General features: G+C 45.6%; 1 protein-coding gene across 1 annotated transcript in view; it reads left to right on the top strand.

Moving 5' to 3' along the window:
• COX10 (cytochrome c oxidase assembly factor heme A:farnesyltransferase COX10) overlaps window positions 1-14,764 on the top strand; it is a 127,078-nt gene that overhangs the window by 81,095 nt on the left and 31,219 nt on the right. The window contains exon 5 of the mRNA XM_077746646.1: window positions 12,096-12,166. Coding sequence (XP_077602772.1) covers window positions 12,096-12,166 — 71 coding nt within the window. The remainder of the gene's footprint in view (window positions 1-12,095; window positions 12,167-14,764) is intronic.

Here is a 14,764-nt window from a genome sequence, read left to right as displayed (position 1 = left end):
GCACATTTTGTAATACACTTGCTTTAAACATGAAGGTGTGTAACAAGCTACTTTGAAATAATGTGAGTGAATCGGTAAGGGCATATCTTAGGATGGCAGAGGAGACGGGCAGCAGAGAAGTTCACTGTGGCTGGAATACGTTATAAGGATTCCCCCATCACAGAATCCCAGCCATGGAAGGAACAGGCTCACTAACGAGAGGTTTCAGGCCCCTTTGCTGAGATAACATTTGCTAAGAAAGCTGGTGTCTCCCAGCGCACCGAATCATTTCCCTTTTCAGTCTCAGAGTGTCCCCAAGTTCAAACACAAACGGTAATCTTAGAAGAAATGCGTTAAGCTTTCAACGTGTCATGAAAATTCACAGAAAGAACGTGTTAACGATTTTCTCCAAAGGTGTATATATATATTCTCCAATAGGCAAAATGAATGACACATGTATTTTTCCCCCATCCCTCCCAGCCGCCTCTGTTTGTTTCTTTTTTTTTTTTTTGGCTCCCCCCCTTCCCTTTCCCTCTGCCGTGTAGAGCAACGCAGTGGATGATTAAACCAACAGGTGCCAGGAATGCCGGAACGAGCTGGCTCTGTGCCCACATGCGTGCAGCGGAGATACTGTGACAGTCCACCTTCTGCACGGCCGTGTCCTTACGAGGGAAGGACAGCCCCGTTGAAATACATACTGCAGCCCCTGAGGGATTAAGTGTGTTTCCTTTGCTTTATAGTTCAGAATTTTACAGTTTCTTTGTTTGGGAGTTCTCAGATTGCTTAACGATTTCTCGAGCCCCGGCCCCGGCGTGGCCAGATGTATGTTACAGCCGCATTTGAACTGCTGTCGATTTGCCAGCTTTATTATAAAACTCAACGTGCAGTATCCTTTTTTGAGCATTTCCTACCGTTCTTCTGCGGTGGAATGCCAGGAAAAGTTGATTTTACTTACTCCTTGCCTTTTAAAAATGTTTATGTCCTAATTTTTTTTTTCAAAGAGTGGCACTTAAACTCTTTGTGGTATTGGGGTGCCCGGGTGGGTCACTCGGTTAAGCGTCCCGACTTCGGCTCACGTCATGATCTCACAGTTCGTGAGTTTGCGCCCTGCGTCCGACTCTGTGCTGACAGCTCAGAGCCTGGAGCCTGTCTTCAGATTCTGTGTCTCCCTCTCTCTCTGACCCTCCCCTGCTCACGCTGTCTCTTTCTCTCTCTCAAAAATAAATACAACATTAAAAAGAGAAAATTTAAAAAAAAATTTTAAAAATAAACTCTTTGTGGTATTTTAGGGAGCTGTTTCAGAAGTCAGCCCTTTGTCATGTTATTTTATCACTGTTAATGCTGTCAGTAAGCACGACTAGTTAGTTTTACAGTCGCGGAGGGATCCAGAAGGATGTATTGATATGATAGTCCCGTGTTCCTGTTAGATTATGATGAACTATATAGCACCAGGTGAGGAAAGACTCTGATCTCATAAGCCCTGGTTTAAAAACTTGTTTTCTTTTTAAATTTTGCATTCAAAATATCTGTTCACGTTAACAGCCTTTATTGGGCTTCAGTGCTTTTAGTTGTTCTTCAGAACTGGCCTTCAGAATAAACGATTTAAAAAAATTTTTTTTTTCAGACATGGGATTATAGTCCTTGGCAGCTGTTAGAGCTGAAATTCCTTTGAGTTTATTTGGAGGTTTTGGAGGGCTCGTAACCTCACCCTGGACCCCACTCTGGCTGAGATGTGGGGCCCAAACTTCATGTATACTAGGAAAAGATGCCATTGTCTCTCTCTTCCAGATGCTAGCCTTCTGCTAAAGGCAGGCATTGACATCGAGGTATATGTGGGGCTTGGTGGAGGGTTGGGGCTGGGGAGAAATTAACCATGTTTAGCTATAGATGGGGGGAGTGCAGCTAAACGCTGAGGACTGAATGTGCTGGAGGGAGAGGGATAGCTGACGGAATAGCTTTCCTGGGAGGCGGGAGGAAATGGGATCAGCAGCCTGGGTGGAGGGACCAGCCCTGGGTGGCAGAGGAGGCCGCACTTGCCCAGGTCTGGGTCTCCAGGGGTGACAGCAGGAAACGACAGTGCCCTGTTAGATGTCACACGTGGAAGGGAGGTGAGCGGTCAGACGTGAAACCTCCTTGCCGAAGGGCACAGGCGAAGTTGGCAGAGAGGTCGTGCGGGCAATCCAGGGCACATGGGAGCTGCGTGAAACTGGGGGTTATGAACTTTCCAGCGCAGTGCCCCCCCCCACCTCTCCCACCCCTGCTGTACCCCCTCAGAGAGAAGCCGACCGTGGGGCAGAAGCGGCCCGGGTCCTGGTGGGGAGCCGGTGACTGCGCTCTGGTGACAGGTGGACAGGTGGAGCGCGAAGCCGGGGCCAGTGGCCGCCCTGTGGGCCGCTTTGCATCTGGAAAGATCACTCTGGCCACCAAGTGAAAAACTGGTACTGGGGATCTATCTAAACCGGCACCAGGAAGGGGTTAGGAGGCTGTTAGAAGAAGTGGGGGCTGGACATGAGGGAGAGACACCCAGCCCACGTGGGGGTAATGGGTGTACTTGAGAAATACTCAGGATCAGTGCTTTGTCTCCCTGTGAGTCTTTCTGGGAGATAAAGAGTTCTAATTGGCTAGGGCTTCATAAATGTGGGTTTTATCCTAGATCAATGCAGTAATTCTTTATTAACCTAAAGAGAGTCTGTCCAAATATTGTAGTTAGAGCATTTAGGTAGAATGTTTTTATTACCTTTGTTTTTGCCAGAGTGGAAAATACATTGTTTTTATGGATAGTTGTAAAATACAAAAGGATAAAAGATAACAAATAACCCCAAATCTTTCTACCCTAGGACAAATACTTGTAAATATTTTGGTGTATATTCCTTCCACCTTTTTTCAGAAAGCAATGTTACAATCCCAGATCTCTCTGGCCAGGAGAAGGGGTGGCCTGTGGTTTTCTGAGGCTGGTCAAAATTGATGAGACTTTCTGAGTTATGTTACTTATAGGCTGTGGTACTTTGGGGGGTCTCATAAGTGCTGGGTGACCTTTTACACCTTTCTGTTATTTTCCCCTAAGAGCAAAGACTTAAAATACAACCTAAGAAGCAATAGGTGGCTTGAATAATATGTTAAGAGGGAGGAGAGCCATGCCCCTGTCCCCACCTGAGGTGAAAGCCACTTCTGACGAATGCCAGGGCACATATGCACTCATGGGTTCAGATGCCTCATGGGGAAAAACCAGTGGGAACAAGGAGTCTTGCTTAACTTGCTTATTCTGGCCATGGCAGAAGAACACGAGTAACAACCAAAGAGCAATGGCTGCCTGCGTATCATAACCGATCCGTAAGCCGAAAGTAATGGCATGCGGAGTCCTGCCAGGTAAGGGGCCTCCCCCCGTGCTTTTATTTATTTATTTACTTTAGCCTCCCTTTTCAGTTGGCCTGAGATTGATGGAGGCGTTATCGTGGACCCGGGAAGCTGTGAGCCGTACCGGAGTGACAAACACCTGTTGACAGCTTCGAGGAGATGGATGGAAAAACAAACACAGACCAGGTTCTAGTGTTTGTTTTCCTCTTGAGCCTCGAGAAGAATGTTGCTCTGGCGAGTCAGCGCAGGGGAAAGAAAGTTACCCCTTGTTATCAAAGTCGGTATTTTCTGAGCCTGGCTTGCAAACATCTCCAGAATACATGTCTCTCGCACAGCGTACAATTAATCAGAATAAGAATAGGGACGTTCATCACTTGGGAACAGGTTCTGTTCCTATCCACCCTGGTTTGGTAGCTGTTCTCAGTGTCACGCGTAAATTCAGGAGTATCGTACGTGCACGTTATCCGTTAGGATTAATAGGCATAGTTTATATCTGGGCATCGTCTCTTTGGAGTAATAATTACTAGGAGGAAAGCATGATATAATAGAAAAGCACATACCTCATAATAGGCATTTAATAAATATATGTCCATTGGCGTAATAGTGTGCTGTGTCTTCCGCAAGTCGCTGTGAAGAGAAGACCATGATCCATTCACCATGCTATCCAACAGAGCCGTTAAATCGATTCCCATACCGATTAGAAGACAAAGATTCATGTAAATTATTATGTTCGTATTGATTAATGCCTTTCAGATACTTCAACTAGGAATACCTTCACTGCTGTAGGCAGGGTACTTTGTGAAGTATGATGTGTAGAATGAAGTGATTTGCGGGTGTTGGTCTTCTTCGTGAGTTACAGATAATTTCACTGCCTCCGTCTGCCCAACCTCTTCCTACCTTCTTCTGGCCATGGAGTCATTCTTTCCTGTAGAGAGAGTAGCGCCTGTGGCTTGAGGGAGGTACTGCGTCATTGTGTCTCTCCCCCGCTCAGAGGATGGTCACCTCATCCCCTGGCTGCGATGCTGGTTCTGGACTTTTCTTTGAGAGCTGTCAGGAAGCAGACTTTCTGCTCAGGTTGCCAGGAGCATGAGAGTCTGAGGCTGCCTGTGCCGTTTGGGTGTTTGATGGAAAGAGCCTGCAAACAGAAATATGCCAGGCAGATTCAAGAGATAGAAAGAGCCAGAATCATGCTGGCACATTTGACACTGAATGTAGTAATTCCCCAAAGCAGCTACCACCCTGTTGTACGAGATGAAGCCCCATTTCTCTCTGAGCTACTTTGAGGTGTCTTTCTATCGCTTGTAGCCCCAGGAGCCTGACGGATGGAACAGACCATGTAGGCTCGCTGGAGGGGGCGCATATGACTGAGGGGAACATGACGAGGTAGCGAACCTGGACCAAAAGGAAAAAGTTTAAAATGAAAAGAATGCCAGAAGACTCGTGGATTTTTCTGAGGAAAGAGGCTGAAACGTGTGTTTGAAAATGAACACAGATGGATTAAGTTATTTGCCGAAGGAAAAAGCAAAGTATTGTTCCCTTCTGTGCAAGATGTTGCTCTACGTTTGAAATAATCAGCAGTCCTCATGTACTAGGACACTGGAGGCCGGAGGCAGAGGCCTATAAAGGGTTGACTTAAACTGTGAAGGGCCAGAGGAGGCGCCCCAGACGTAACTTGACCCCAGGCATCCCTGCTGGGTCTCTTCTCCACCTCCTTTTTATCTTGCTCCTTGGCCACACACAACCAAAGAGAAAGGGGGACCCAGTGTCCTGGGCTTTGGTTTGTAAGTCCAAGGAAGGACTCTCAGTGGCCCAGTTCGAATCAGATACCTGCTCAGTAAACCAGTCACTATCTGGGTATGCTTACTGGTTTAGATGGCCATTTGGGACCCAGTGAACAGAGCCTTCCAAAGGCAGGTCAGGCACTAGCCTGACCCCCGAGAGAGTCAGTGTGGCCCAGACCGTGCCCGCTACTGGGTATCACGTCCACCATCATTGAGAGTATACAGGATGTGGGAAGGGGGCAGAAGAGTATATTCTAAGAGTTGGTGATACGGCATTTGTATTTTTTCTTTTATTTAGAAATGTTGCCAGTCTATCTCATAATGATTAAGAGGGGTTTTATTTTTTTAATGTTTATTTATTTTTGAGAGGGGACAGAGGATCTGAAGTGGGCTCTGCGCTGACAGCAGAGAGCGCGATGTGGGACTCGAACTCATGAACCGTGAGATCATGATCTGAGCTGAAGTTGGACGTTTAACCGACTGAGCCACCCAGGCGCCCCTGCATTTTGATTTTAACACAAATTGCAGGACTTTTGCTTTACTAGTGAAGAAGTAGTTGGAGCCAACTGAAATAATAACATCATGAAAAAGATTATTATTAAAGCACAGGAATGAAACATGAGTAGATTAACAAGCCAGCTGTGGGGTCTAAAGTATTTACATTCCTTATCTAACTATACTGCACATTATGTTTTGGAAATGTGCTTTAAATATCTAACAGAGTAAAGTAGAGTCATGAGCTGTGGTCCCTTGGTGTTAGGAAGGATTGTCCAGCGCTCACTGAAATGAACCATCAGTATTAGTTAGCGTGATGTTTCTCCCCAGATGTTGCTGGTCCTGATCAGCGTAAGCATTCAGGGGAGTCAGACGCTCCTGCCAAGTTCTGGCATCTAGCAGTTGGATTGCACCTTCTAGACCTCAGTTCCCATCTTTGGACGGCTGACGTCCCAAAACTGGAGACAAGCTAGTATCCTTTTCTTATCCAGATGAAATAATTCATTCAGTTCCTGAACCACACCTTCAAAACTGCCAAAGTGCTTGTTTATGTAAGAGTTTCTATGTTACATGAGCTAACACCTTAGCCAGCATTTAAATAGCCTGCTTTGTAATGGGAATCCTCATTACTCCTGTGGAATTAAATTAATAAGTTATAAAGAAAAGATTATTTCAAATACCTGTAGAAAGCATTTGCATGTTGGGATAGGGAAGGAATTTAAACAGATAGAACATTTTAATTACATGTAACTTGAATTAGTTCAAGAAAGAATATAGATTCTCAGGGGCAGTGAATTTTTTAACACTTGTAAATCCTTATAAAATGAACGTAATACTATCTACAAATGTACATATCTATTTGCACTGAGGGTTCATTGAATAAATTATTTGTGCCTATTTGCATGGTTCTCTTTAAGAATTATACATTCACATGTCTCAGGAAGACGATCATCCAGCACTTCACATAAGATGACCGTTTTGAGAAGTTAAATACATTAACTTACAGATGCCTGGGTGGCTTAGCCGGTTGAGCGTCCGACTTGGGCTCAGGTCATGATCTCGCGGTTTGTGAGTTTGGCCCGCATCCGGCTCTGTGCTGACAGCTCAGGGCCTGGAGCCTGTTTCGATTCTGTGTCTCCCTCTCTCTCAAAATAAACATTTTAAGTCCTTTAAACGGTGACAGTAATAGAGAAGAAGCCCTTCCTGGGGTTTGGGCAGAACGTCAGAACCTCTGAGTGATTTAAGGGATGTACTATGGGGGATCAAGCCCAACGCGGTGCTGGGCCTGAAGCCATCTGGAAGGCTGTGGTGGTGCCTGTCCCTGATGTTGGGCCGAGGAGAGCAGGGCCATGGGAGAGGACGGGAGAGGAGAGGAGAGCAGGAACGACCTGCAATCTGCAAGGCTGAGGGGAAACTCACCAGAACAAACCAACCAGAACTCAGAACTCATGTCTGTTTCTTGCTGCTTCCCCGCCAGCAACTTTGACTACGCAGGTAACCTGCAGAAGGGCACACGCACTTTGCCGTGAAACAGCGCACAGACTTGACCCGGGATTCTGGGACGTGGGTGAGCTCGGGGATTGGCTGCAGCCCAGAGATCCGGCAGGAGCTGGTGAAGCTGCAGGCCCGGTGTCCCTCTGGCGGCGGAGGCAGCAGACAGATTCCCCACCAGTTGGGTGTGAGCCTCAGTAGTGCCTGAGCTTAGAGCAGTTTTCCAAGCATGAGCATGGCCGCCATCTCACTTCCACCTTCCAGATGGGTTACGAGCTCTGCGGCTGTCCCGACCGTACAGCTGTACAGGAAGGGAGCGTGGGGCAGTGTGGCTCCGGGTTAACTGGACTAGCAACACGCAAACACAAGGCATTGTCAGCTGAGCCCCGGGACACACTATTGGGTCAAACCTAGCTCCCAGAGAAGACCGTAGCCAACCTGATGCCAGTATCCCTATTACAACCCCAAATTCACGAGCCTAAAATTCACTAGTCCCTTCTTGGGTCTTTGGGTGATGTTCATCCCTCTTCAGGCTGGGTCACAGCCGCCTCTTGACGTTTGTCCAGCTTCAGTTCTGAGACATGAGATTAAATACTGTCAGCATACCTTCGTCACTAGGAGAAGGGGAGAGAGGAATAAAAACTTCGGTTTATATATGCAAATATGTTTATATCCAAAGAAGCGGAAAGTACTCAGAAATATTACATTCCTTGTACCCGCACCTGGTTACAGGACCAAAGCTGGTATTTATAACTACCTTTGTGTGCTAGCCATGCCTATGCCCCTTGTCCTTGGCAAATGAGATGACCCAAAACGGAATTCTTGAAGGGTCTGGAAGTGGAACTCTTACACACCACTAGGAGGAATGTAAGCTGGCAGTCCACTTAGTGAAACAGTTCAACAGTTTCTTACGTAGTTTAAATATGTGCATATGTAATATGTGCATTAAATAAGTGCATTAAAGATGCACGCTCTTGAGAGAAATAAAAGCATATGCCCACACAAAGACTTGAACACAAATGTCCATAGCTGCTTTTTTGTAATAACCCCAAACTGGAAACAACCCAAATACCCATCAACAAGTGAATAGATCTATAATAGTGGTATTAACCAATATGTATAATGGAATATTGCTCAGCAATAAAAAAAGAATGAGCTATTGATACACTGAGCCATATGATGAATCTCAAAATAATTTTGCCTCATGAAAAAACATTCCAGATGGAAAGTGCATATTATAAAATTCCATTTACATTAAAATCTAGAAAATGTAAATCTATCAATGGGGACTCAAAGAGGTTCACTGGCTGCCTGAGGAAGAGCTTTGGGTGGGGGAGGGGATTACAGCAAGGCATGACAAAACTTGAGAATGATGGATATGTACTGTATCCTGATTGTGGTGATGTCCTCATGGATATAGACATAAGTCAAGACTTAACAAATTATATACTTTATATGCAGGAATTATACATCAGTTATATTTCGATAAAGTTAAAAAGCAAAAAGATTGCACCAAAAAATGGAAAATCTGTATTTTGTTGCCACCTAGAGTGACACTAAAATGGTATGAAATCATAAACCAACTTATTCACCTGATCTGTTGCTTTTTATTTTATTTAATAATCTTTTTAGCATTTATTTATTTTTGAAAGGCAGACAGAGCATGAGCAGGGGAGGGCCACAGGGAGAAGAATCTGAAACAGGCTCCAGGCTCTGAGCTGTCAGCACAGAGCCTGACGCAGGGCTTAAACTCACGAACTGCAAGATCATCACCTGGGCCAAAGTCGGCTGCTTAACCAACTGAGCCACCCCGGTGCCCCGATCTGTTGCTTTTTAAATTGTGTAATTCTTTTTTTTTTTTTTTAATGTTTATTTATTTTGAGAGAGAGGGAGAGAGCACACACACAGGAGGGTCAGAAAAAGAGGGAGAGAGAGAATCCCAAGCAGGCTCTGCACTGTCAGCACGGAGCCCGATGCAGGGCTCCATCCCATGAGCCATGAGATCATGACCTGAGCAGAAATCACGAGTGGGAAGCTTAACCCACTGAGCCAGGCACCCCTGATTGTGTAAATTCTTGACAAGTGTGTATTTCACATGTACTGCTTTGATTTCACACAAGGTGCAACTGCATCTCCCAGTGGTTGAGAGAAATGTCATGGGGGGGTGAAAGGAGAAAGAGATCATATCAAGTAAGAGGCTTGGGTTTCCGTGTGGGTGGTTGAACTTGAACTTAGTCTTTTTTTTTTTAATTTTTTTTTTTTTTTCTGAGAGAGAGAGAGAGGCAGCATGAACAGGGGATGGTCAGAGAAAGGGGGAGACACAGGATCTGAAACAGGCTCCAGGCTCTGAGCTATCAACACAGCCCGACACGGGACTCAAACCCACGAACCGTGAGATCGTGACCTGAGCCACCCAGGCACCCCGAACTTAGTCTTGAAGGAAGGTCAGATTTGTTAGCTGAAAATTCAGGAACCACAAGGCCAATCAGCAGGTGCAGACGTAGGTGAGGAATGAACAGAATCTCCCCACATGGTGGCCGCAGTGTGACATTGTGCATGGTCTTAAATCCTCACAGCCACTTGGTGAGGTGGAGGGATTCCTCTCGTTTGCTACCAATGAAGCTGAGGCTCCAGACACCTGCTGTTTCCTCTGTGCCTCGGAGTTAAAAGCTGCCCGAGGCTGTGACTCCCTGGGGCACTTGGCTGTGTTCACAAGACAGTGACTAGCATGGCAGAGGGGCAGAAGTAAAGTAAGTGATAAGATTGCAAATAGTGGTGGGTGAGATGAGGGATGGCCTTCAAACCATGCAACATACAAAGAATTTGGACTTTCAGGGGCGCCTGGGCAGCTCTGTCAGTTGAGCGTCTGACTCTTGGTTTCGGCTCCCGTCATGATCTCATGGGTTCGAGCCCCACATCGGTCTCTGCCCCCACTCGACCTTTCTCTGTCTCTCTCAAAATAAACAAACTTAAAAATAAAAAAAGAGTTTGGACTTTCCAAGGCCACTGGAGAATGAGCAGTGAAGAGAACATTAAATCATTAGATACTTTTGAGCAAATAGTTTTATTATGATTCTGTATAAGCGGTAATAGTACAGCAAAATGGGGAGTGTAGACTTGAGAGACATTATGAGTCTAAATAAAGTACCAGGACTTGGTGGTGAATATGGTTAGTCAATGAATCGAAGAAATCAAAGCTGATTGTAAAGATTTTGATACGAGTCATATGAGAAGAAGTTATATATTTGACCCAAAAAAAAAAAAGAAAATCTGGAGAAGTACTTGAAATGCATGAAAACATGTTGAGTTCAGTTTGGAACACGTTGCATTTGCGATTATGGTAAAATTTCCAAAGGAAAAAGACCAGCCATCAAGTGACATTACAAAATCAGAACTCAGGACAAAGGCAGGATTGCACACTTACTGGAGAGTTGGGACGCCTGGGTGGCTCACTTAAGCATCCAACTTCAGTTCAGGTCATGATCTCATGGTCCATGGGTTCGAGTCCCCCACTGGGCTCTGTGCTGACAGCTCGGAGCCTGGAGCCTGCTTCGGATTCTGTGTCTCCCTCTCTCTCTGCCCCTCCCCTTCACTCAAAAATAAATATTAAAAAAAATAGTCATGAGCACCTTGTATATGCCAAGCATTATGCTATATGTCCACATCTTATTAATCCTCACATTAACCTTGCATGCTATATATTTCTCCACTCCTTCTGCCGATGAGGAACCTGGCTTGCAGACAGTGTTACTTAGCCACGTAACTGGTAAAGCGGAAATGTAACCCTTGTCTCTAACTGCAAAGCGCAGACCCTTAACCTCTCTGCTGTCCTGAATTCTTCTAGCTACTTGAGCGTATCGTGAAATTTCTGCCTCCTCTGCCTTTCTTTCTATAGGCTTTCCCTTGTGTCTAGACCGTTCTTTCCTTCCCGCAAATCCCCTTAAAGCATCAGACTCCTGCCGAGTCTTTAAGTCTGTTGGAGAGTGTTTGGAAGAGTAGTTTCCCTGCCTTCCTGGCTGGTTCTGAGTTGATTGTGGACCATCTCTCTGTCATTGTATTTTACACATTATTAGAATCATCCACATGCCAGTCTTTCTATTAGAGTAAAGGTTGGCAAAGCGTTTTCAGTAAAGGGCCAGATGGTAAATATTTTAGGTTTGCTGGGCCATACCATCTGTGTTGCAGCTTCCCGACCCGGCCCCTGTGGTGTGAACGCAGCCAGAGCAAGGCATAGACAAATCAGCATGGCCGAGTCCCAGTACAACTCCATTTGTGGACCCTGAGCTCTGACTTTCATGTAATCTTCACATGTCACGAAGTATTCTCCTTCTTTGGATGTATTTTTCTAATCATTAAAAAAAATGTAAAAAAAAAAACAAAACACCCCACATATTAGTATCTCGTTAGCCATTGAGAAGCAGTTGCGGGTTGGATGTGGCCCATGAGCTACGAGCTTGCTGTCCCCTACACTAAAGTATGAATTTCTTGTTCCTCTTCGTTAGGGGGACCGTAGCAGTGTATTGTCCACACTCGGGTACCTTGAGAGCGAAAGGGGTCACTGCGCGTGATNGAGAGGGGGGCAGGGACCCTGGTCACAGGGTCGCCTGGCTGGTTGTTCTGGACTTCAGTCACCCATTTCCCAGGTTTCACTTATTCCTGGTCGATTCACAGGCTTTGGGATGTGTGCAGGGTTCTGAAATCCGTCAGAGCACGAACACTTTACACGTGCGCCAGGGGCTCTGGAGAAGCAGCTGTATATGTAGCAGGTGGTTTTCAGGGTGGATGAGCGCGGGGCCCGTGCATGTCCTGGACAACGAATTCACGCCATTTTACAATATGTCTCTCCCAGAGAATTTTCCTCCAGCGAGGACCTAGCGTATGGGTCCGTGCTGTCAAAATTAAAATGAAATTTGCTGCAGACAAAATTACGGAAGAGAAGAATTGCTTCACGGTATACTTAATGCCTTCTGTCTTTCTTTTCACTCTTTTTTGCAGTTTTTTGAGGTGCCGTTTGATTCAAACATGAATAGGACAAAGAACAGACCTCTGGTTCGTGGACAGATCAGGTAAACTCACGAGTACAAGACTCTTGCGCCGTCTAGAACATTCATTTGCTGGTTCATCCCCAGTCGTTTCCCCCAGTCTTGTGCCTTGAGTTGTGAAGGGCAGATAGCACACCCACAGAGGGACATACCGGTGTGGACGCACAGTACTTTTCCGCTCTGCCAGAAGTGTACCGCAGGGCACCTAAAACCGATCTAAGATTCGCAGTGCCGCCGTCGGGGAGACTCACGCCACGGATATCTTTCTGGGAGTCCGCGAAACGCGGACTTATTTCTCTCATTGTGGCTGAGGATAAAAACGTTCCATTAGCATAGTGATTTCAGACAAATGCATACAGGGTCTCTGAAGGAAGATCTGTCCGAAGCCTTCCTTTTTCAGGCAACTGATAATGCTGTTATCTGCCGAGTGAAGGACTGCTTCCATTACTCTCTCTACCAAATTCAATTAAGTAGAACTAAAAGGCATATAAATATTTTAATATCACTAATGGTTAATAATTAAACATTTTTAACTTCCTGGAGTCCTTGAAACTGGCATTTTAAAATATTTTTTTTTAATCCAGTGGATATTATCAGCCAAGAAGAATAAAAAGAGGCAAATGGTTGATACTGACTATTCTAAATCAGTGAATCCTGCCCTCACATCGCCCTCATGGAGCCTAAAATGTGTTGGGTAACACTTGAGGATCAAACCCATCACACATCCTTCAGGAAAACAGTAAAGGAAACAAATGCAGGTGCAGTCAGAAGTCTATGTAAAAATGATTTTTAATATTAGCTATTTGTACCCATTCAGCTCTTAAGTGAATTTAAAATACCATTATATTGCAGGGAGCCATGAAAAGAACAGAAATCTCATATCTACTGATATTTGATTTCATTTTTTTGAAATATGAAGAAAGCCGTCTGCCATGTTTTTATTTAAAAAGTGTCAGAAGTACTTTTATTATCATTATTATTAATGTTTGTTTGCTTATTTTTGAGAGAGACAGAGCATGAGCAGGGGAGGGTCAGAGAGAGAGGGAGACACAGAATCTGAGGCGGGCTCCGGGCTCTGAGCTGTCAGCACAGAGCCCGACACACGATTCGAACTCACAAGCCGTGAGATTATGACCCGAGCTGAAGTTGGTGCTTTTAACTGACTGAGCCACCCAGGGGCCCCAGAAGTACTTTTATGAGTGAAGTTGTTTTATAGGCTTTAATTTTTTTTTTTTAATTTTAAGGGGGGGGCGGAGAGAGAGAGAGTGTTTGTGTGTGTGTGTGTGTGTGTGTTTCTGTGCACATGTGCAAGCATGAGTGGGGGAGTGGCAGAGGGAGAAAGAGAGAATCCCAGGCAGGCTCCATGCTGTCAGCTCAGAGCCCAATGTGGGGCTCAAGCTCATGAACCGTGAGATCATGATCTGAGCTGAAATCGAGTTGGACGCTTAACCGATTGAGCCCCCAGGTGTCCCTGGGTGACGTTGTTTTAGAAGAGCACGTGCAGGCTCTGTAACCCATTTCAACAACTAGAAGCTGCTTGTGCTGCTGGCCAGATCACATGTAAGCGCTTCCTCCTTTCGTCAATGAAATCATACCCTCTGTAACCAAGGCAAATGCAGGACAACCCCAGTGAGGAGCCACTAGGCGTCTAACGGTGACCAGATCAAGGCCTGCCACTCCACTGGGGTCTCCTCTTACTTTGCCCAGAGCGGTCATTTCCTGCACGCGGGAACGGCAGGTGTTTCCATCCGTCCCGAGTGGGGGCCGGTGGCTGGCCTTGGCCATGCCCATCCTTTAAGGAGACAGGCTGTCTAGTTATTAGTCTTGTTAAACTTGTAACTTCCTCTTTTGTTTTACAAGATGAGCCAGGCAGACTCTCCTTAATGATAATAAACCTGAATTGCTACCTAACGCGGCCTCTGAGAGGGCAACTTGCAGGGCTGGACACAGAGACTCAAACTTAACATTCCGAGCTAGGATGTATTTTATCTCATTGGTACAGTGTAGGAGCTGTTCCGAGTCTGTGGCAGAAATCTTGCACTGAGAGTCACGGTTTAAAACTGCAGACTTTATATCTTGCCAGTTAGTCTTTATTATAACTTAGTAAATTATAGTCTACGACATGGATGTTTTATAAGTGGTGGCTGTGGGGAATAGTGGGAAGTCGTACAGACCATCCTGTAACATTTATTCCTCGGCTTTGGCCATTCTGATGTCCACAGTGGCTGTCGGGCATTGAGGTGCAAAGCCCAGCTGGTTTATTTTGAAATTCTTGATTTGGAATTTACTGCACCATTTGATCTGGACCGATCTGCCTCATTGAATCTGTCCAGCATCAGGCTCTGCAGTTTGGTGTGTGAAGTGCAAGTTCCCGTCATTATGGACGGGCAGCAGTAAGCGTCTAAGTCCGGGAAGGAAATCCTTGGACATCTTTGCTGATGACAGCTCTTTCCACCTTTGTCCCTAGCTTGGCTTCTGTCCATACTAAAGACATATCATGAGCATTTACTGGGTTGGGGCGGGGATATATGGCATTAATTTTTTTTTAATGTTTTACTCAGTTTTTGAGAGACAGAGACAGAGCATGAGCAGGGGAGGGGCAGAGAAAAGAGGGAGATACAG

Source organism: Crocuta crocuta, unplaced genomic scaffold (genome assembly GCF_008692635.1).
Source record: "Crocuta crocuta isolate KB4526 unplaced genomic scaffold, BGI_CrCroc_1.0 scaffold139, whole genome shotgun sequence".
Classification (NCBI taxonomy): domain Eukaryota; kingdom Metazoa; phylum Chordata; class Mammalia; order Carnivora; family Hyaenidae; genus Crocuta; species Crocuta crocuta.
This window is presented reverse-complemented; position numbering and strand designations above follow the sequence as displayed.